The sequence below is a fragment of the Manacus vitellinus genome, unplaced genomic scaffold, assembly GCF_001715985.3.
Source record: "Manacus vitellinus isolate BGI_N305 unplaced genomic scaffold, ASM171598v3 scaffold_22_pilon, whole genome shotgun sequence".
In the NCBI taxonomy this organism is placed as follows: domain Eukaryota; kingdom Metazoa; phylum Chordata; class Aves; order Passeriformes; family Pipridae; genus Manacus; species Manacus vitellinus.
Window position 1 is genome coordinate 2,507,164 of NW_021939632.1, and position 20,504 is coordinate 2,527,667.

The following is a 20,504-nucleotide window of genomic DNA, read 5'->3' on the forward strand; positions in this document are numbered from 1 at the left end:
CCGGGGAGCCCGGGCGGAGGAGCGGGGAGGGGAGGGAGGCGGAGCGGGGATGGGGAGATCTGCTTTCTGGTGCTTGGCCGGGCCGGGCGAACAGCGCTCTAGCGCTTTGATTCCCCTACCCTGCGCTCTCCTTCATTTCCCTCATCCCAAAACCGACGTATTTTCTAAACCGCAGCCCGCGAGCCAGCCCGCAGGCACCGCACAGACCCACTGCTCTGGCTAGAGGAGCTAATACACACACAGCTAATACACAGCTAATTAATACCCACCCGACTAATGAATACGCTCACAGCTAATACACAGCTAATCAATACACACAAGGTTAATACACACACAGCTCCCTGACCTCCACCCCCAAAGTGCCTATTTGTGCACAGATGGGAACTGAGGGCGCAGGGTAGAGAAGCAGTTTGGGTGATATCACCTTATCTTTTGTTTTCTAATTTAGTTGCATTTCTTCCTGTTCTAAACTAGCAAGTAGAGCTGTTATGTAGAGTCAGAACACATCATAATAGAGGCTTTTCCAGAGATGCCAGTTTCCAGATGTGCTTCCCTCCCAAGGGGAGATGTCCTTGGCACTTCTCACATTCAACTCAGTTTTTGTGTGAGGGCAGTGTGTAGTGCATGGGAGGACGTGCTCACCGTGGTTCACTCAGTATGACTGTGCACTAGTTTGATTTTCAACATTATGCCTGAGCCTTCTTGAGCTCAGAGTGTTTCTGCAACCAATTCAACATATGTTTTAAAAAGAGGAATCTATGAAAGTCTGGGGTTCTGTCAGTGTCAAATGAAAAAATTCAAGCTGTGTTAGGTCCTGGGTGTACACGAATGTGACCTTTTTCTTCTTGAAGTACCCAGTAACTGGGAAATCATTGTCGTTTATCTCTAGTTAATGAACCCCAGGTGTCTCTTCCCATCTACCAGAGTAAGGAGACTCCTGTGTGTACTCTGCAGGAGAAGGCAGGTAAGTGTGCCACATATCCAGCGGTGACCAGTGTATTCTTGCTTCTTTGGTTTTCATGGACCTTCCCGCTGTGGTAGTGCCCTGGTCACCCGTGTGGCTTGTGGTGTTTGTCTAATGTAGTGTAGGAATTGTGATCTCAGACTAAAAGAAATAAATGGGTTTTTTCCTTTGTATGAGTCCCTTTAAAGTCCCCACTTCAGTGGCTGCCTCGGGCAGGTCAGTTCCTTAGGAAACAGCAGTAGATGCTGGCCTCTGTTCTGGCTAAGGCTGTCCCTTCCCAGACCTTCCCAGATGCTCCCAGCCCTGCTGGGGCAACCTCTGCCAGAACATCAGTAGCTTTGTACCCCAGGTACACCTGAGCTGCTGTGGCAGCCAGCGCATGTAGACTCCATGTACCCACAGCAGTGGCTGGAACTGTGAATGGAGAAAGTGCCCAGGCAGAAGAGCACTGATTCCCCTCATTGTGTGTTTGTGAAGAAGATTTTGTAGCTTTTACTTCTGCTGTCCTTGCCTGATGCTGAAGTGAAGCGTTTTTTCCTCACCTGTTATGGCAGCTCCCACTACTGATATGCTTAACTTGTTTAGAATTCTTACCCTGTTCTTTTCCCTGGCCTTATGTGTGGTCTGAACAAAAAGTGGAGTGAAAGCTTGGAAAATAAGAAGCTTGGTATTTTTCTTAACTTTTACCTAAGGCATTGGAGTGTGATCTTTTTTTCAGAATCATGTGAGAAATTGGAAGAAGAAAAAGCAACCTCTAGGAAGTCTGTCATAGTAGTAACCACTGCCTCTGGGGAAGAAATAGAAGATGAGATTTTGGAAATGTACTTCGAAAATAAAAAGAAGTCTGGTGGGGGGATCATCAGGTCCTATGTCAAAGAGGGTCAGAGAATGATCATCACCTTTGAGGATGAGCAAGGTACGCTTGTGTGTTATGGTTGTTATACTGCTAAAGTTCCCTTTTAAAAATAGGCCTTTGCTGGTGCTGGATCTCTTTGTGGGCGTTGCTCCAAGCAAAAATGCTGTATTATTTTTATTATTTAATATGGTCTGCTGTGGGGAAGGGAAGATCACATCTTTGGTTTTTTTCCTGTGCAACTAGATGCCCAAGAAGTTTTGCAAAGGAAGCATCACAAGGTGAAGAAAATTGATCTGTTCGTGAAGCCGTGGCAAGTGGACACTCTGCAGGAGCCATGCCAAGCGGAGAACTCTGAAGGATCCCTGCCTTCCACCTCAGTTGTGCTGGAGAATATGAAGGAGACAGTAAAAGATTGCATGGTTATTATGCTGGTAGAGAACGTCAGTGGCTTGTCAGAGGATGATGGTGACTTCAGTGTGGAAATGATCCCTGAGTTACGTGCTGCTGTAGTTACTTTTAATGCAAATACTGGTAAGAAGGAGTCAGAGTTGAAGCTCTTTTTTATTAGCTACTTGTTTGCATGTGTGTGTGTGAGTGAGGCTTAGCAGGAAGTGAGTGTTTTCTGTCATATTTTTGAGGTTTGGTCTGATATTGTGTGCTTTTAAAGGAGGACTTACGCTACTAAAGTAATGCCATACCTTTTATCTGTAAGGTGTAGAGGCCAGTGAAAGTCAGAAGAGAGCTAGCTCTGATTTGGATAGTAAACAGAACAGGTAGAACTAAAACCAAACTATAACTTAGAACAAGCAATGAAGGATGTACTTGATCTGAGAACAGTTTGATGACAAAGGCTGTCCTTGACAAAAGGTTTTACATGTGTGGTGGGTTCGTATGGATTAGAAGAAAATTGCACAAATATGTGGAGCAGAGCTTTTTAAGGTTATTAAGCAGACTGTGTCAGGCTGGAGAAATCTACTGTCATAGACTGGAAGCTGGGAGAGAGTTGAGGAAGCAGCATCTTCCTACAGCTTCTCTAGATGCCTGCTGTGGCTGTTGCTGCGGATGGGATACTGGTCCTGGGATGCTGAGGCAAGTCCAGCTGTCCTTACAGAGTGGCAGCATCAGTTATGTGAAGCGTGGCACTAACACCACATGCTGTGGTACCAGTGAGTTGTTAAGCTACTATGTGGTTTTTAGCGTGTTCAATACCATACACTTTCTTTTCTACCTTATTAGTGATTGATGACAAAGGCATCTTGCAGGTGATGGAGAGGTGTCAGCTCCTACTTCTCACAGTGAGGGACTGGGGAGACTTTCTGGTGGACTTATGGCTGATTTTACTAGCAAATCCCATCCCAGGATTTGGGCAAAAGTAAGTGGTATGAAAAGACTGGATCTAGAAAGATTATCAGCCAAATGTCATGGCTCTTGTTGCAGAGAGAGAACTGAATTAAACTGACAGTGGTGAACTGGCTTCAGGATTCTTTCAGTGCTGCTGTGCTGGAGTCCTTTTAGGGACAAGGTGACTTTACATGTGCTTGATTCTGGGTGAGAAGGTGGGACAGGAAAGAAGAGAGAATTGAGTCTTACATATGGAAAAATTCTAAATCTGTAGAAGATAGAATGTGGTGAAAAGAAGTTATGTATCACTTTGAATCAACTTAGAGATAACACTGGTATTATTGGTAATATATAAAAATGAAGTTGCTGAGAAGTCTTAGTTGTGAAGGGATTAGTATGTGGTTTAACTAAACCAAAGAATTTTTTAGCTTCCAGAAGGTGTAGATTTTTCTGCCTTAGAAATCAGCAATTATTTGTCTCTAATGTTGTGGTCCAGTCCTAAATTTTTGGTGTAGCCTTTAGGAAATAAAAAACTTAACTGTTTTTCCCTGAAAGATATGGAAGTGATTTGACTGTCCTTTAGTGTGATGATGGGGGGGGGCAGTAGCCAAAAAGAAAACTGAGAGAATTTGAACTGTTGGCTCATGCCTGATTAGTTGTGTACAAAGCCATAGCCCAGAAATGAACCTGATCTTGTTTCCTTCTGAGGTTAAAGAGACCCAGTTCTAGTCAGCAGGAAAACTAGCAGCAAATTCTGGGTACAGTTATTGTGGTCAACAATTGTAATCAACCATGAGGGGAATACTGGGTGGCAGATACCGAATACGTGGAAAGAAGTAGCTTTGGGGGCACCTCTGAGTTGATTTTGTAATTCAGTGCTTTGACCAGTGCACACAGCGATAGTCTGCTAACACCGAGGTAGAAAAGTGAGCTCCAAGTTGGAATTTGGGTTTTTTCTATTTTCTTCTCCTTTCTCTTCCTAGATACAGGGGAATTTGCTAAAAAGGTTAATCAAAACCACAGAGCAAAGCAACAAAACATTACTGCACGGTGCCTCGAGCTAACAAAGAGCATTAGGGCTGAAAATATACCACCCAACACATCCAGTGACTATATAACCATCTACTTTGAAAATAAGAGGAATGGAGGTGCACAAGTGACGGATGTTCAACAGCTGCCTGACGAAGATGCAGCTATCATTACATTCAGTGACCATAAAGGTAATGCAGAAATGCAAACCCCTTATTTCTTTGAGAACTTCTTATTTAAGGATCAAAATGTGTATTTTCTAGAGAAATGCCTCCTTTTCCCTCATAAAACAGCAAATCTGGTGCTTTGTCAGCAAGTCTCTGCTAACTGCTAACAGTTTTGGGCCAGCTGGGCATGAGGCACAGAACCGTTTCCTTTTTCCAGACAGCTTATTTCACCCTGGCCCTGATCCTTATAGAGTTCAGGTTGCAGTTTGAGTGCAGGGGACTTTCCCTCCAGCCTGCCACCTTCACCACCAGCTGTCCCATGGCAATGTGTGCTGTCTAGGTCATCAGAGGACAATTTCTTGGGCAGCTTTTTTGGCTGGAGAGTAGGTGGTGTGGCTTGTCCAGTCAGTGACAGAAAGATGAGTGGAAGGTGAAGGACAAGAGGGAAGCTGGAGCCACTGCAGTGAAAGGGAGAGCTGAAGGGAAGTTGAAAGAAAGAGATGCTCTTTCTGTGGGAAAATGGAGGAGCTGGGATTTGATACTGCTGAGTATAACCCAAACAACTGCTGAGCTGGGCACTTTAAGTACAGCATATAAGAGAAGTGGGGGCAGAGACTGTGTGTACCTCCTCCCAGAAGTGGACTGTGTTGTGCTTGACTTTCTCTCTCCAACTTAGTTTCTGGCATTTAAAATAAATAATTCTTCAATAATTTGGAATTATTTCTATCTGGGAAGGGAGGGAAATGAATCTAAAAATGTTCTTAGAAATAACAAACATTATTATTTAGACAACATAGTTTAAAACCCCCAAACAACAAAAAGAACACAAAAACGAAACAGAAGATCTTAAATGCTGACATTAATAGTCTGGGGTTTTGTTTGTTTGTTTTAGATGTAACAAATATCCTGGCAAAGAAGCATACAATCAACAAAACACCAATCTCTGTCTATCCTTACTACACCTCGCTGGGAACAGCTCTATATGGAAAGGAAGGGCCACAGATAAAGAAGCCAGATCCAATTACATTGCCTCTGGACCCTTATATCTGGAATTATTTGCAAAAAAATAGCAGCCTCATTGCAGCCATAAACTGTGAAATGGCAAAGTGTAATTGTGTGCCAGCATGGCCTGAACCCCACTGTGCAGACCCAAAAGTTTCCTTGCATCCTTCGGCTGTTTTGTCTGAGCGGAAGAGATCAGTATCTCAGTTGGTCAAGACATGGAAGGAAAATGTTTCCGCAGCCTTTTCACAAAGCATATCAAAGTATGAAGCAATTCAGTGTCAAGTAAGCGCAGAGGTGTGGGAAGCCATTAGAAACAGCTTTCCCTGTGATGAAGTTCTGATGATCCCACATATTTCCAAGGATTTACTTGTTCTAGTGGGAGAAAAAGAAGTTGTGAGTAATGTTGAAGAAGAACTGAAGGTTCTGATTGAAAAGGCCGTCAGAGAAATTGAAAGAGAAAAGCAAAGAACTGAACAAGTGGTGACAGTGAGTCCAGGGGAATATGGAATTTTACAGGTTTCTGGTCTGGAAGAAAAATTTCGTATGGAGTTCCCAGGTCTGAAAATAACTTACGATTATTTGCAGAAAATAATTAGGCTATGTGGTGTGCCTGAGGAAGTTTATAAAGTAAAAGGGGAAATATTCGATACTATGCACAAAATGGTAAAGAAAACAGTTAATATCCACCCTTACATTTTCCAGTTTTTAGAGCATATTGATAATGAAACCCTGTCACAGAGTCTGTTTATGTCAAAACAAATTAATGCCTTTTATGAGCTTGGCACAGGAGCTGTCATCTTGAATGGGAGTACTCCTGAAGATCTCCTAAAAGCAGAAGAAGAAATAAAGAAGGAACTGGACTACAGAAGCATTGCATTGGAGGATGAGTCAGTCCTCCAGGACAAGGAATGGCAGATGCTCACCAAGGAAAACTGCTCTAGTGAAGCTGTAACAGTCACTCAGGCAGGAAGTCAGGTCGTCATTGCTGGTTGTTCTCAAGCAGTAGCAAAAGCCTTTGAGGAACTCTCCAGCTTTATAGATGCAAACACACAGGTACAAAGGGTCATTGGAGGGAAGCCCATGGCGGTCATGATGTTTTTTGAGAAAGAGAAGGTTGATGTTTGGGGTGGCTTACTGAAAAAAGGTGTGAAAGTTGACTTTAGCACACAGAAAAAGTATAGGGTTATATCCTTGAGTGGATCAAGGCCAAAAGTGCTGGAAGGAGTCAGCCTAGTTGAGCAAATACTATCTGGCCTGTACTATAAGCGTGTGGTAATTGGAGCACCAGGAGCCAAGTCATATTTCAAAGAGCACGAACGGGTTTTGGCCTCCCATGCAAAACAAGAGTTTAAATGTTTAGTCCGGCTGGAAGAGCACTCAGAAGAGCACCTGGAAGAACAGCAAGAACATAGTAATGAAGGCAAGCCCTATATGCAAGTGACCATGGGTGAAATTGTAATAGCAGTTTATAGAGCTGACTTATGCACTCATTCTGTTGATGTTGTGGTGAATGCGTCTAATGAAGACCTAAAGCACATTGGTGGCCTTGCTGATGCACTGTTAAGAGCTGCTGGTCCAGCACTGCAAGAAGAGTGTGATGAGCTGGTGAGGAAGAACGGGCATTTCCATCCCGGGAGCGCAGTTATCACAGGTGCTGGGAAACTCCCCTGCAAGAACGTCATTCATGCTGTTGGGCCCAGGTGGAGGAAGGAGGAGCCAGAAAGGTGCGTGGACTTGTTGAGGAAGACAGTGAAGAAAAGTCTAGAACTAGCTGAAACATACAATTGTTCTTCCATAGCTCTGCCTGCTATAAGTGGAGGGATTTTTGGCTTTCCACTGGAACTGTGTACATATTCAATTGTATCCTCTATCAAGGAGACCTTGGAAGGATCCAAGGGGGACAGCAGCTTGAAGGAAGTTCATCTTGTGGATATTGTACAGGATAACATTCAGGCTTTCAGCAAGGCACTTAGAGAAGTGTTTCCAGATTCTTCACCTTCCTACAGGTCCCTGCATCAGGCCAGTAAAATTCCTCAACCTAGGGAGCGCAAAATTTCTCAAAAAAGCAAGAACTTACCATGCATAACAACTGAGGAAGGCCTTGATATTGTGCTGCAAACAGGAAGCATTGAAGATGCTACAGTAAGTGTTTTAAATTATCTACCATTGAAATACCAAGTGGGTTTTTTTGTGTTTGTTTTTTTTTTTAAACACAAAACCAATAAATGACCAACCCTAGACCATCATCTGTAGTTAGCAATACTGCCATGTTTGACATGTTGCTGAAATTGGCTATCACTGCTGATAACAAGAATTGCTGTTAGGTGACTGTCTTACATGGTAGATACAGATGGCTGTGCAGCATTGCATTTTGTCATCTAGTCCAACCCCAAGTAGGGTCCCCTGGAGCACGTTACTCAGGATTGTGTCCAGATGGCTCCAGAGATCCCTGTGTACATGGTATGTTACAGTTTAGCAGAAGCAACTGAGGCCAGCAGGAATCGGTCTGGGCTCCAAACCCTCCCGATCCTTCCTTGCTGGGCAGAAACCACCTTCAGGCAGCATTGACCTTTCCATAAATCCTGATTATGGGAGTGTGGTACTAGTACAAAAGCAAAAGAGAGTGCTCAGTATTGGCTAGCACGAGTACCTTGCTATGTGAGACTGGCTGGTGCTTCCAGGTCCACTGTGCTCCTGCAGCAGCAGAGACATTTTCATCTGAGCCTGGGTCTATAGCCAGTCCTGTTTTCCCTGCGTCTGTGAGATATTGGTCTGGGAAACTTTTATTTGTTCTGTCACTAGCATGAAACATGCGGTTACTATTGCATTTCCTGTGAAGAACCATCTTCTCTAATTGATTTCCAGTTGCCTGCTGCATTGAAATTCTGTTAGCTGGCTGATAGCTGTTTTACTGGGATTGCCAAAACTGGAAGCAACTCTGTTCAGAACCCTTTCCGTAATGGCTGGGAAATCCTTTCTTTCAGGTGTGGATGCCTCCCACAGCTTGTGCATGCGGCTCTTCTAGTTGGACAGGACAAAATATGTTAATACCTGCAGAATATGTTAAAATGTGTACAGAGGTCCTTCCCAAGGAGCTGGATATAGGACTTGACACAATGTTCATAAGCCTTTGTATTTCTCTCATTTAAAAGTTACTGCTTTTCTTACTTCTTTCTCCTTAGGTTTCCTCCAGTCTTGTTTGTCTTCAGGTTCTGCTTTTCCCCTAGACCAGCCATGCATGGGAGCCCTGCCTACCTCAGTGAACATAGATTTCGGTCTGTGAGCCTCTCTTGAAGAACAAACTTGCATAAATGTTTTTCAAGTGGAGGTAGAATGAATAAACCAGGAATGCAGAATTTTAAGTTTCTCCCATCAAGCTGAAATGAATTTCATTGTTAACTCAACTTTTGTGTTCCTCTGGGTAGGCTCATGGTATTAGAATTGAGCATAACTTCTATTTCATTCCAAACTTTGCTCACTCTGATTGCTGTCCCAAAAATTTACTTTGTAAGTCATCAGGCAGGTTTTGATTAATCAATGCAAAATTTAAATTTGGTACTTAAAAGGTAGAGGTTTTGCTTGCGTGTTTTTCAGACATCCATTGTTGTCATCAGTGTTGGCAAAGATCTCCAGCTTGATAAAGGGCCACTTGCTAAAGCTTTGCTAAGCAAGGCAGGGCCAATGCTTCAGACAGACTTGAGAAAAGAAGGCCTTGGAAGAGCTGAGGAGGGAGCTGTATTGAAAACAAATGGTTACAATCTAGACTGCAGTGTTGTGCTTCATGCTATTGTACCTGCGTGGTTCCAGAGAAAAACATCTTCAAAGGTATAAGGTGTTTTATTGGCTGGAATTTGTGTGGGCTTTATAGTGTGTTTAATGCCACTTTTCCTTTGAAATCAGGGACAGTGTCACAGAAGACAGGAGAGTTTGACCTGTTCTTTTTTAACTGTGGGGCTGATCTCTTGTTGATTGATGAATTCCTTGTGATGTATGCAATTAATTGTATTTTATTACCAAGCTAAAAGGGAAAGTGCTATGTTGCACACGCTGGAAAGAAAATTACCTTTAGTAACTGAAAAAATGATTGTGCTTTACAGGTCTTCGGTGACATCATCACAAAATGTCTGGAGATTGCTGAAGAACTGTCTCTAAAGTCAATTACTTTTCCAGCAATTGGGACAGGAAATTTAGGATTCCCAACCTTTATTGTTGCTAAATTATTGTTTGACAAGGTGTTTGAATTCAGTAGTAAAAATGGAGTAAATTCTCTTGAGGAAGTTCACTTTCTGTTGCAACCAAAAGACACAGCTCATATTCAGGTAAGTTACTCTGGTTTTCTTTCTCTATCATATGCTGGTTTATTTGATGATACTTGGCTATCTGATGATCTTCAAAGAATCCACAGGGTGCTTGTTCTTACACTAAAGAAAAACTTTGCTGACAGTCTCTCTTGTCTATACTCAATTGTCTCATGAACTCACCTAATTCTTCAGTCAATAGGTCTTGACAGGTAGGTTGTAACTCCTGCATCAATGCCTCCACCCCTGGAAAAAAAGGAGTGTTTAGATGGAGTGCTGGTGTCTTTTTAGGAAAAATAATTGTGCTAGGTATGCTGTGCTGACAGACTTCTCCAGTAGAAACATCCCAGTATTCTGCATCCCCCTTTCTTTAGTATCACTTTAGCACAAATTTTCTGTATGCTTGCTCTAATTACTCATTTCACACCGAAAGAGAGCAGTCACACTGTGAATTAATGTCCAGATAAGTGTTTCTGCATCTGTTGGCTTCTGCTATTTTGTGCAGTAGCTAATACGTTTATATAGAGAGGGGTGGCATTACTTGGAAAAGCTGAGTTAGTGTAAACTAGCCCCTCAGTCTAAGGATGCCATCTCTTGCTCTATCCCTGTGGAATGGGGCTAGGCCTTTGACTTACTCATTTGTGATTCTGCCTATTGTTCACGCTGAAAAGCCTTGCTCTCTGAGAACAACATGTGCCATCTTACCATCACATTATGGCAGATGGTATGAAGTAATTTGTGTTTAGCTCTTTCTAAATGTTTTTTAACTTGACTTTTCAAACTTTTATTTCTACTGTGTAAAGAACTTCTGCAGGGGTTGATTGTAATTTCCTTCTCTAGATATTTTTAGAAGAACTTGAGAAGAGGTGTGGAAATACTGCAGGTGTTGAAATGCAGAAGCCTTCTCCAAATGAGGCTGGCCAAGGCACAGGTAAGCTTATTTCACAGAAGCTACATGCCTAGTGGATTCTTTTATTCTTTAAAATATTCCAGGGAATGCATTCGTAATGGATGTTTAGATATTTGTTTGGTGAGCATTTAATTCTCAAATTCCAGGTGGCTGTATTTTCAGGTTGAGTTATGTCTGAAATAGTATTGGAGATGCTAAGAAAAAAATTGTACCTATGATTCCTTATCCGGATAGTCGGGACAGCAGAAGCTATCATGTGCCAAGGGCACAAGCAGAGCTTTTTCTTTTGTTATTGCAGCACTAGATTCAACTGTGAAGAGGTCAATGTCTTTCTATGTCCTGGGAAGGCAGATGAGTTCCTGGTTATGTGTCTTAGAGTGGTCTCTTTGGAATACTCTTAAACCTTTTACGTGTTCAGATGAGTAGCAAAACCAAACTGAAATATCTTTGGTGTTATCCAGCTTAACAGAACTGCAGCCTGTAAAAAATCAGTTACATGTTGAAAACTGAAATAAAATTTTACAAATAACACATAGGTAAAAAATTCCACCTGTCATGCAGTCGAGAAGCTGCCTGGAAACTCTGTGAGACAGAGGAGCAAAAGAGTAAGACTTGGAAAGTTTGCTGCTCTCTTACATAGAGGTTTTACAAAGGCTTATACTGTGAAATGTCACTAAGTAGTGTCCTGTATTCCAGGTGTGCAGCAAAACACATTTTCCCTGCCATCCTGTCCTGAGTAGAAATTATGGGAATAGTGCAGGTTGAGCAAGGACTCCTGTGAGAAGGGATGATTTTCAGTTAGCATGGCAGGCAATCCTCTCCACGGGCTGAGTCTGTAGCCAAACTGTGGTGTCTATAGGTGTTGTACCCATGAACAAGTCCCTTATCTTTTACATCATCAGTCCCTTCTGCTCAGGGTCTGTATTTCTTTTCCTGCAGCTTTTTCTACTACCTCTTCAACCTCAGCACATAATTTACTTGAAATGACAATTGGCTCCATCGTGTTCCAGGTGGCAGAAGGTGATATTACCAAGGAAAAGGGAGATGTCATTGTAAACATAACAAACCAAACCTTCAACCTCCAAACAGGTATTTTAGTTGATATTGTGTGTGAAAACAGTATGTGTGCTTGGAAGGGCTGGGAAAGGAGACGAGGAAGTATTTTCTTCAATGCTTCATACCCTTTTATTTTTTTTCACAGTGTGGTTTCTGTTTTGCTTCTTAGGGTACAAAGGTTCAATTAAGTACTGTCTGAAACTTTATTTTCTTGGTAATCTATGTTACAGGATGGCATGTTTAAGACTCTCTTGCAGAAAGGGAAACTAATAATTTTTTGGTTTTTTAATATAGAATCTTTTTATAGAATACCTCTCAGACTAAAGGAGAAGACAAACCTCAAGGAGTTTTGACCTTGGGGAAACTTTTTGGGTACTTTAGACATCACTTTGTGTTGAAAAGCGGAAGTCTAAAATTTTGGCAGCAGTGCTTTTCAATGAAAACATTTACTGTTACTGGCATTGAGATATTTTTAGATATTGTGCGGATACAGTTCTGCTTCAGAAGGGACTTTAACAGTATTAACAGTAGTAACAGTGGATTCATGTGCCTCTTCTCATTTAAGGTGTCTCAAGAGCAATTCTGAATGGTGCCGGAAAAGCAGTTGAAGTTGAATGTTGTCTACTAGGTATGGTACAACATTTCTGACCCTTCTGAAGGTGTTAATGCACAGCAGGGAATCTGCTGGAATAATTTATCAATGTTGCCTACTGTACTTCCATCTGTATTATGCACTGTGTTACAGCAGCTAGTTTTTAAATCAGTTAATGTAATATTTGTAAAACATCTAGTGAAGGAAGGAAAAGAAAAATCTTCAAAAGGAGATGGCTTCTGAACACATGTAAAGATCTAAATCTGTTAGTTATTACATCCTCTTATTCCAATAAAGCTTTCCATGATAAAAACAAAAAGTTTACATCGAACAGAGCAAGCAAGATGTTGTCAGAAATGTTAATAGACAAGCCATAAGTTACTGGAAACAACTGTCTACCTGCAACTCCTTTCGTTATTTCTGAGTAAGAAAATGTTTGCTTTGGCATAACTAGTAATCCACTACCACATCCTCTATGTGACTACTTTTCAGTAGTGTGAAGCTGGGTTCCTGCCTCAGAAGAGGCATTTATTTGTAGACCAAATTGAGCTGGTGAACAGCAGCTGTAATGAAAGGGAAGTAAGGATGGACAAGTATGTGGTTTAAAACCCCACAAAATAAAGGAAGTGGGAAAGATGAAGGTGTGGAGGTCAGCTTGGAAGACCAAACAAAGGAAAAGAATTATGTGGAGGCAATCAGGGGTAAAAAAACCTCTCTTGCACAGGCCAAGAGGGTAATTTGGGCTAGGCAGCCCGGGGGTAGATGTCATGCTTGTGTGTTTGTGAAGACAGTGTGCCTGTCTGCATAAAGTTCTCCAAGTCTGCAGAGCAAACCGGATAAATAAAGATGCACACAAAATTTATTTATCAAAAGAGGCACATATCTTACAAACATAAATTGAATCCTTGTGCCTTGAAAGTGAAAATAGAGAGAGGGAGTTGCTTATTCTATGGACAGAGACATGAAGCTTATCCTGGGGTATATTTGTCACCACTTCTTATTTCTTAATGAGAACTAGTACACATCTATATTGTGGATAATTGTTGATTATGTTCTACTACTTCTTTCAGCCCAAAAACCTCACAAGAGCTATATCATCACCCAAGCAGGAAACCTACCATGCAAAAAAATAATCCATTTTGTTGCCCAAGATGACATCAAGTTTCTAGTTTTCCAGGTGCTCCAGGAGTGTGAATTACAGGGGTACACCTCTGTCGCCTTCCCAGCAATTGGAACAGGTCTGTGTCTCCCTTTTTTGAAATGGGTTCAGTGCATATGATTCTGGTGATCTCAGGGCTCAAGGAATGAGTTTGATTTATCTGGAGGGGTTATTATTTGGTGAAAATATATTCGGAAACTGCAGTCTTCAAAACTGTTATTAGAGATTTATGAAGAGCTAGAAAGCTTCACTCCTTGCAGACGTTTAGTACATAAAGAGTATGAGTATTCTAGAACCAACACTTCCTTGCTAACAGGGATTCAAAGGTATATCTGGGCTTCCTGGAGAACCTGCAGCCTGATATGTGTGCAGCTCAGGGAGAACAGCCAGGGAGCTACTTCTCCACTGCTGAAATCAGTAGATGCAACTCTGCCTGGCAGCCACACAAGCAGGGTTGATGCAGATGGAACATGAGCCAGTCAAAAAGGCCAGATTGTCCCTTTTTCTTCTCTTGTTATTTTCAGTTAGTTCGGTAGAAATCCATAGCATCGGAGAATCCAGAACTGTGCCCCATGCATGGGGGAACCCCTTGCATGAACAAAACTAGGCCTACATTTTGAGCAAGGAGTTGGTTACTGGGCCACTGAGTGTCAGGCCTGTGGCCTATTAGGTACTCAGGCTGTACAATCTACATCATAACCTGAATGGTTGCCATGCCAACAAAAGGAAACTTCCATTTTTCCCTTGCTGGAAAGGTGGTCTCAAACGTTCTTCTCATGATAAATAGAAACCTTTCCTAATTGCCTGCCTGACATTATTCTTGACCTGTTTATGATCCAAGTGATTGTGGGTATGTTCATAGCTGTTCTTGTAAAGATGTTTTAATAATTTGCAATTAGCAGTTCTTAAAAGCAAAATATCTCTAACTTTTTTCAGGAGAGGCAGGCCGCAATCCTGCTGAGGTAGCTGACAAGATGATAGATGCAGTAACTGACTTTGCAAGAAGGAACTCTCCTGCATCTGTGAAAACTATTAAAGTTGTCATCTTTCAGCCACATCTGCTGAGTGTGTTCCATGCAAGCATGCAGAAAAGAGAAAGGCCTACTAAAACACCAGTCAAATCATTTATTTCCAAGATAAAATGTAAGTAGATGTCACTTAAGTGCAGGCTATAGATCAATCCGTTTAGCAGCAGGTAGTAATAATTAATATTAATGACAATATTTATGTATTTCAATGTAGCATTCCGGAGCCCTGAGAAACGTTCCCCAAAGGAAAAAAGCACAGAAGTTTTGGAAAAGAAAATTGACCTGGCTGTTGTGCAAATTTGCGGTGAAATTAAAAAGGAAGTGGAAGAAGCTGAAAACTGGCTGAGAAGTGCAATTTCAAAGGAACAGCTTCAGACAGAAATTGTAGATGACTCCATCTCTCATTTCAGTAAAGAAGAGAATGAGGAACTGCATCACCTACAAAAGAAATTAAAAATTGCTCTTTATTTGAAGGGTACCTCTATTGGAATTTCAGGTTTTGGGAAAGATGTCTGGATTGCTTATTCAGCTATTCAGAAAATGATCCTCAGGGTAAAAGCTACTAAACAGGAAGAGGTCCAAGCAGGACTTTTACAAAATTTAATTGAATGGCAATATTTTGAAGAGGATTCCTATGTGCCCTTTGACAGTCTTACAAATATGCAGTTGGAAAATGCTTACAGGGGAAAGCAGAAAAGTATTTCAGTCACCATTGGTGATAAAAAATACACAGTGGATATGAAACTTAAATATGCTGTGGATGACCAAGGAAAACAAACAGCCATTAGACGTGTTGATAAATCTGAAGGTAGGTAAAAGCATCTTGACAAACTGAGGTTCCATGTGAAAACCAGGTTGCATCCAGCCTAATAAGAGAAGGAATGGTAAGAATATTCAAAGTATTGTTAGGAGCTTTGTGCAGTTGCTTTTCTGGAGAATGTAGAAAGGAGCTGAATTGGGAATTAAAAATAAAAGAACCCTGCAGTTTTTTAAAATATTTTGAAAAGTAGGTAATGCGTTCTGAGGTTCTTATCAAGCTTTCTAGCAATAATTAGGTGTTTGTAGCGGCTGTCATTCTAGCTCTCAGCTCACTTCTGGTTTTGAGATGTATCTTTTCTATTTACTGCTGATCCTGATAAGGAGCTACCTCTTTCTGACTCATCCATAAGCAAGATGTATGGGCTTTTAGAAGGATTTGTAGCAGGGCATATTGAATTTTAAGCAGGGGATTTGTGTAAATATGACTGATCATGTTTCTTCTGCAGATCAAGAGTCAACAGTGCTCCCTGCAACATGGGACAATATGGAAAATGAGCGACTCAAAATAGTGGAACTAAGACCAGAAACAAGAGAGTACAGAGATGTGCAGGAAAGGTTTCTGCAGACCTGTCAGTCATTCAGAATTGAAAAGGTACGTCATAATTTCTGAGCACTAATGCTTTGATGGTAAGTGATAAAAGATACTAACAACAATGGAAAAAGTAATTCCACTGGGATTTCTGGAGTTGGACAAGTCTTTCTGGCTGTCACTAACTTCAACCAGCATCAGTTTAGTGGGGTATTTGAAGCAGCTCTTGAGCAGTTGCTTCTTCAGCGCCAAGGGAGAGTGCTCTTGGAATGGTTTTTGCTGTAACAGAGCACAGCATTTGCCCACGTAAGCTGTGTGGGCTGTGCAGGCAGGGGCATCATCTCTGGCCCAGAAACCTGCAAAACGCTCCTCTGTTGTTTCCCATGGAGTGTCTCTGTCATGTTCTGGGCTGGGTTCTGCTATCTGTGTGCCAAAGTTTGGAAGGATTTGAATAACTTGTTTCATCATTTGGTATAAAAGCATTGGAGCTGGGAGGGGAATCTTGGAAGCAAATCGAACTGTCTATGCACAAATTTTTTTCGTGACAGCAACCTGCCCTCTTTCTTTCTGTCTTTCTTACTTCAAAACTTTGCAGATTGAAAGGGTACAGAACCCATATTTTTGGAAGGCCTACCAAATAAAAAAGCGTGAAATGGATAAAAAAAATGGCAACACAAATAATGAGAGGCTTCTGTTTCATGGGACGAGTAAAGAGTCATTAACCTTAATTAACAACCGTGGATTTGACCGGAGCTATGCTGGAATGCACGGTAAAGTGACTATCTAAGCAACCCTTATTTTCCTGAAGGAGGCCAGGACTGATTTACCATGCCATCTGAATAGTCCTGCCTTGCAAAATCATTTGTTTTGTTATATCTCTGTATTGCAAATAAATAGCAAATTCACTAGCTCTGAAGGTGGCAGATAAGGGATTGCTGCTACTGAAACACTCACAAACATTTGTTTTTCTGACTACAGCTGCAAACTTCGGAAATGGAACGTACTTTGCTGTTAATGCCAACTATTCTGCCCACGACAACTACTCTAAACCAGACACGAATGGGAAGAAGCACATGTACTTGGCTCGAGTCCTTGTTGGAGAATATTCTCAGGGCAGAAAAGGAGCGATCACTCCAGAACCAAAAAATGCTAGTAACTCTATAGATCTGTTTGATAGTTCGACTGATGATGTGAGCCGGCCATCCATGTTTGTAATTTTTAATGACATTCAAGCTTACCCAGAATACCTTATCACTTTCACTAGATAAGTTGTTTTGATTGCAGCCAAGCTTGCAGGTCTTTCAGCCTTTGTATAGGATGGAAACACCTATAACAAAACACACAGTGAAAACAATAATTAGTTGTATCAAATTAATTTCTATTTCCATTTAAGCAATCTGGCAATTTCTGATACCCCTGGAGTAGACTTCTTGTTTACACTTGGAGCAGCTGAGCATGTTTAACACTTGAGCATAACTTTGTACTGAAAACTTCTGCTAGATTACATATTAAGTCTTTGTACTGTATCGGCTTTTCCATGCAGCCTTAGGGCCTTCCTAATTGCTGATGAGGAGTGGGAAGGGATAGTGCAGCCACGGACTGTACAGTGTTGCATTTCTGATGCCTTCTTACACTCTGTAAGTGACAATCTCATTGTGGATTATGACACAGTGGTTTTCAATAAATAAACTAGTCATAGTTAATGGCTTATGTTTGTCTAGACCTCTCAGAACATTTAGCATTGATTTTCAACCACTGAACTTCAATGAACTTGATGTTACAGATATGGATTGACTTGTTTTTAATACCATAAACCTGCTGCTTTGCAGTGCCTCCAACTACTGAAAACTCTTAGCTCCTCTGAATGAATTGGCTTTGACTTATTTGGTTAGATGATTAAGAAAAAAAATCTTCCAATACCTTCTTTACATAGTTAGTTGGGTTGCTGTTAAAGTTTTACTGTTGATGTGTCCATGTGAGCAATAACTATTGCAGGGGAACTGTGGCCAAGGAACACCTTTTCAGGGAATGTGGTGTGAAGTACTGTGAGCCTGCAATTCAAGTATCTCAGTAGAGCCATGAACATCAGGCTGTTCATTCGCACCCACCCCATTGTGACAGTGCTGGAACAACTCCCTTTGGGCCTTATTGCTTCTCATTATGTCATTTTTCTAACCACTGAAAAATGCTGACTGTTGAAATCAAGTGTCTTGAAATCAATTTCACCTGGAGCTTAAAATCAAGATATGGTTATGGGGGCCAAAAGTCTTAAGTTTTACTTTTACAATGAATAAACTTATTAAATCTCTGTAACAATACCCATGGTCCATGGTTCATCAGTGTGCCAGGAGCCAGAGGAGATGGCTCCAGGTGCTTCATTGCAGCTGGCGGGTCACTGGTACCAGTCTGACCATTCCCTCCAGAAGACAGTACTGCATCAGTTCTCAGCTTCCCATTGCCACAAGAAGCTGCAGAGGACACCAGGGTATTTTTTCACCAGTGGTTGCATTACAGGTGCCATGGGCATCCAGCATGGAACATAAACCTGCAGCACTGGGCTCTGTGCAGGCAATGAGTGACAGATGCTACTTATCCAGTTTATTCTAATCAAAAGGCAAAGGTGGGGGGCAGGAGCACACAAAGGGACATAGAATCGTAGAATATCCTGAGTTGGAAGGGATCCACAAGGATCATCAAGTGGAACTCCTGGCCTTGCACAGGACAGCCCTGAGAGCATTGTGCAAATGTTTCTTGAACTCTGTCAGGCTTGAGGCTGTGGCCACTTTCCTGGTCACAGGGAAGCCTGTTCCAGTGCCCACCCACCCACCGGATGAAGAACCTTTTCCTAATATCCAACCTAACTGTCCCCAAGTAGAGCTTCAACCTGACACTGCTTGTTCCGCCCTGACCTTGTTCCTCCAGCAGCAGTGTTGCAGAATGTGGCATATGTAAAAGTTTTCTTAAGAAACCATCTTCTCTGAGGTTTAATCTTTGTATACTTTCAAGCTTAATCAACAAGAAAGGAGATTTAATCCATGAAACAGATAGCAGCTAGCAAGAAAGCTCTAATTGCTGTCCAGGTGTTAGACAAAGTACTTGTTGGTAGAATTGCCTTGTTAAGGTTTAGAGCTCGACATGTCTCAGTGATCTCAGACCTAGGATGAGGTTACCAAAGCTTCAGGAGAAGGATGTACCACTGACAGTGAACGTGAAGAATGCCAAAAGGACATTTGGCAGGATGCTCAAGATAAGGAAGAAACTATTAAAGATAACTCAGCAAATCGGCTGAATCAGCTTGACTGGGGTAATATTTTGAGAACAATTCCCATGTGCCCTCTGACAGCCTCACAAATATGCAGTTGGAAAATGCTTATTGGGGAAAGCAGAAAAGTATTTCAGTCACCACTGGTGAGAAAAAATACACAGTGGATATGAAACTTAAATATGCTGTGGATGACCAAGGAAAGCAAACATCCATTAGACATGTTGATAAATCTGAAGGTAAGTAAAAGCATCTTGACAAACTGACGTTTGGATATTTGGCAGGATCCCCAAGATAAAGAAGAAACTATTAAAGATAACAACTGTGCTGAATCGGCTTTGACTGGGGTAATGGTAATTCCGGCAAGGGGAGATCATGACCACCAACTCACTTGGCCCACCAAGTGAAGAAACCCACCGACCCAAAAGAAGAGAAAGATTGAGAGCATGTGGATTAATTGGCATGAGAAGTAAGACAATCGTTAACCAGCAGAAGACAGGAGACTAATTAATAAGAGAACTAAGTAACTTGTAGCCAAGGAACATTACTGCCTTTGTTTGATAAAATATATGAACAGTGAAAGAAACCGCTTTGGTAGTCTCTGTGCTGGCTTTGTGGATTTGCCACCCAGCGCTTCTTTCTGCACAGAACTGTAAATAAATGAAATGCTCGACTGCATGTGTGGATTGGCCTCTTGTACAGCGGGTGAAAGAAACTCTTTTGGGACAACAGCGACACGGGCTGGCAGCCCCCGGCACAGGGGCAGAGGGGACATTCTGTCAGGTGAAGGGGGGGCCCGAGGCAGCTTTGGGTGCTCGAGGGGGAGAAAAGCTTAAGGGCGCGGGTGTGAAGCTGCGACGGGGGTCCCGAGGAGCCGTCCTGGGGCGGGTGTGCCGCGACAGACGGCAGCGGAGCCCCGAGAGGCGGGTGCCTGCCCGGGAAAAGGCGCGGCGCCGCTCTGGGAAGCGAAAGCGAAAGCGGCGGGGAGCGGAGCCGTCGGTGCGGCGATGGCGGGGCAGCGCCCGGGCGCCTTCCCGCTGCTGGTGCGCGGGGACTGGGGCTCCGCCGAGCCGCCGCCCGCCCTGAAGAAGAAGCTGCTCTGCTACTTCCAAAGCCAGAAGCGCTCGGGAGGCGGCGAGTGCGAGCTGCGGGCCGGGACCGACGCCGAGACCGGCACCGGGCACCTCCTCGTCTGCTTCGCCCGCCCCGAGGGTGAGCGGCCGGGCCGGGCGGTCGGGGCGGGGGACCCGGCGGGTCCAGGGCTCGGGGTATGGATCAGGGTGTGGGCTCCCTGCGGGGATGAGTGAGGGTGTTGGGGGTGGCAACTCACAAGCCTAAACCTCCCGCTAGTTAAAAGATACGTTCTAACTTAGTTGTAATACTATCTCCTGTCTAGTATGTCATCTACAGTATCTATAGTACATAGATACCATATACACCCCCTAATATACAGTATAGATAGTCTCTAAACATGGTGTGATTCTTGTGG

The 20,504-nt window shown here is 42.6% G+C and overlaps 1 protein-coding gene across 1 annotated transcript in view; it reads left to right on the forward strand.

Moving 5' to 3' along the window:
- The first annotated feature begins 796 nt into the window (after positions 1 to 796).
- PARP14 (poly(ADP-ribose) polymerase family member 14) overlaps positions 797 to 20,504 on the forward strand; it is a 36,654-nt gene continuing 16,946 nt past the window's right edge. Inside the window, exons 1-18 of the mRNA XM_029959890.1 lie at positions 797 to 964; positions 1,683 to 1,880; positions 2,064 to 2,351; positions 4,145 to 4,381; positions 5,250 to 7,504; positions 8,957 to 9,187; positions 9,460 to 9,681; positions 10,501 to 10,591; positions 11,510 to 11,659; positions 12,192 to 12,254; positions 13,289 to 13,456; positions 14,314 to 14,520; positions 14,620 to 15,213; positions 15,671 to 15,816; positions 16,349 to 16,523; positions 16,732 to 17,018; positions 19,300 to 19,362; positions 19,918 to 20,227. Of these exons, the coding sequence (XP_029815750.1) occupies positions 1,784 to 1,880; positions 2,064 to 2,351; positions 4,145 to 4,381; positions 5,250 to 7,504; positions 8,957 to 9,187; positions 9,460 to 9,681; positions 10,501 to 10,591; positions 11,510 to 11,659; positions 12,192 to 12,254; positions 13,289 to 13,456; positions 14,314 to 14,520; positions 14,620 to 15,213; positions 15,671 to 15,816; positions 16,349 to 16,523; positions 16,732 to 17,018; positions 19,300 to 19,362; positions 19,918 to 20,227 (5,584 nt within the window). The 5' untranslated portion in view covers positions 797 to 964; positions 1,683 to 1,783. The remainder of the gene's footprint in view (positions 965 to 1,682; positions 1,881 to 2,063; positions 2,352 to 4,144; positions 4,382 to 5,249; positions 7,505 to 8,956; positions 9,188 to 9,459; positions 9,682 to 10,500; positions 10,592 to 11,509; positions 11,660 to 12,191; positions 12,255 to 13,288; positions 13,457 to 14,313; positions 14,521 to 14,619; positions 15,214 to 15,670; positions 15,817 to 16,348; positions 16,524 to 16,731; positions 17,019 to 19,299; positions 19,363 to 19,917; positions 20,228 to 20,504) is intronic.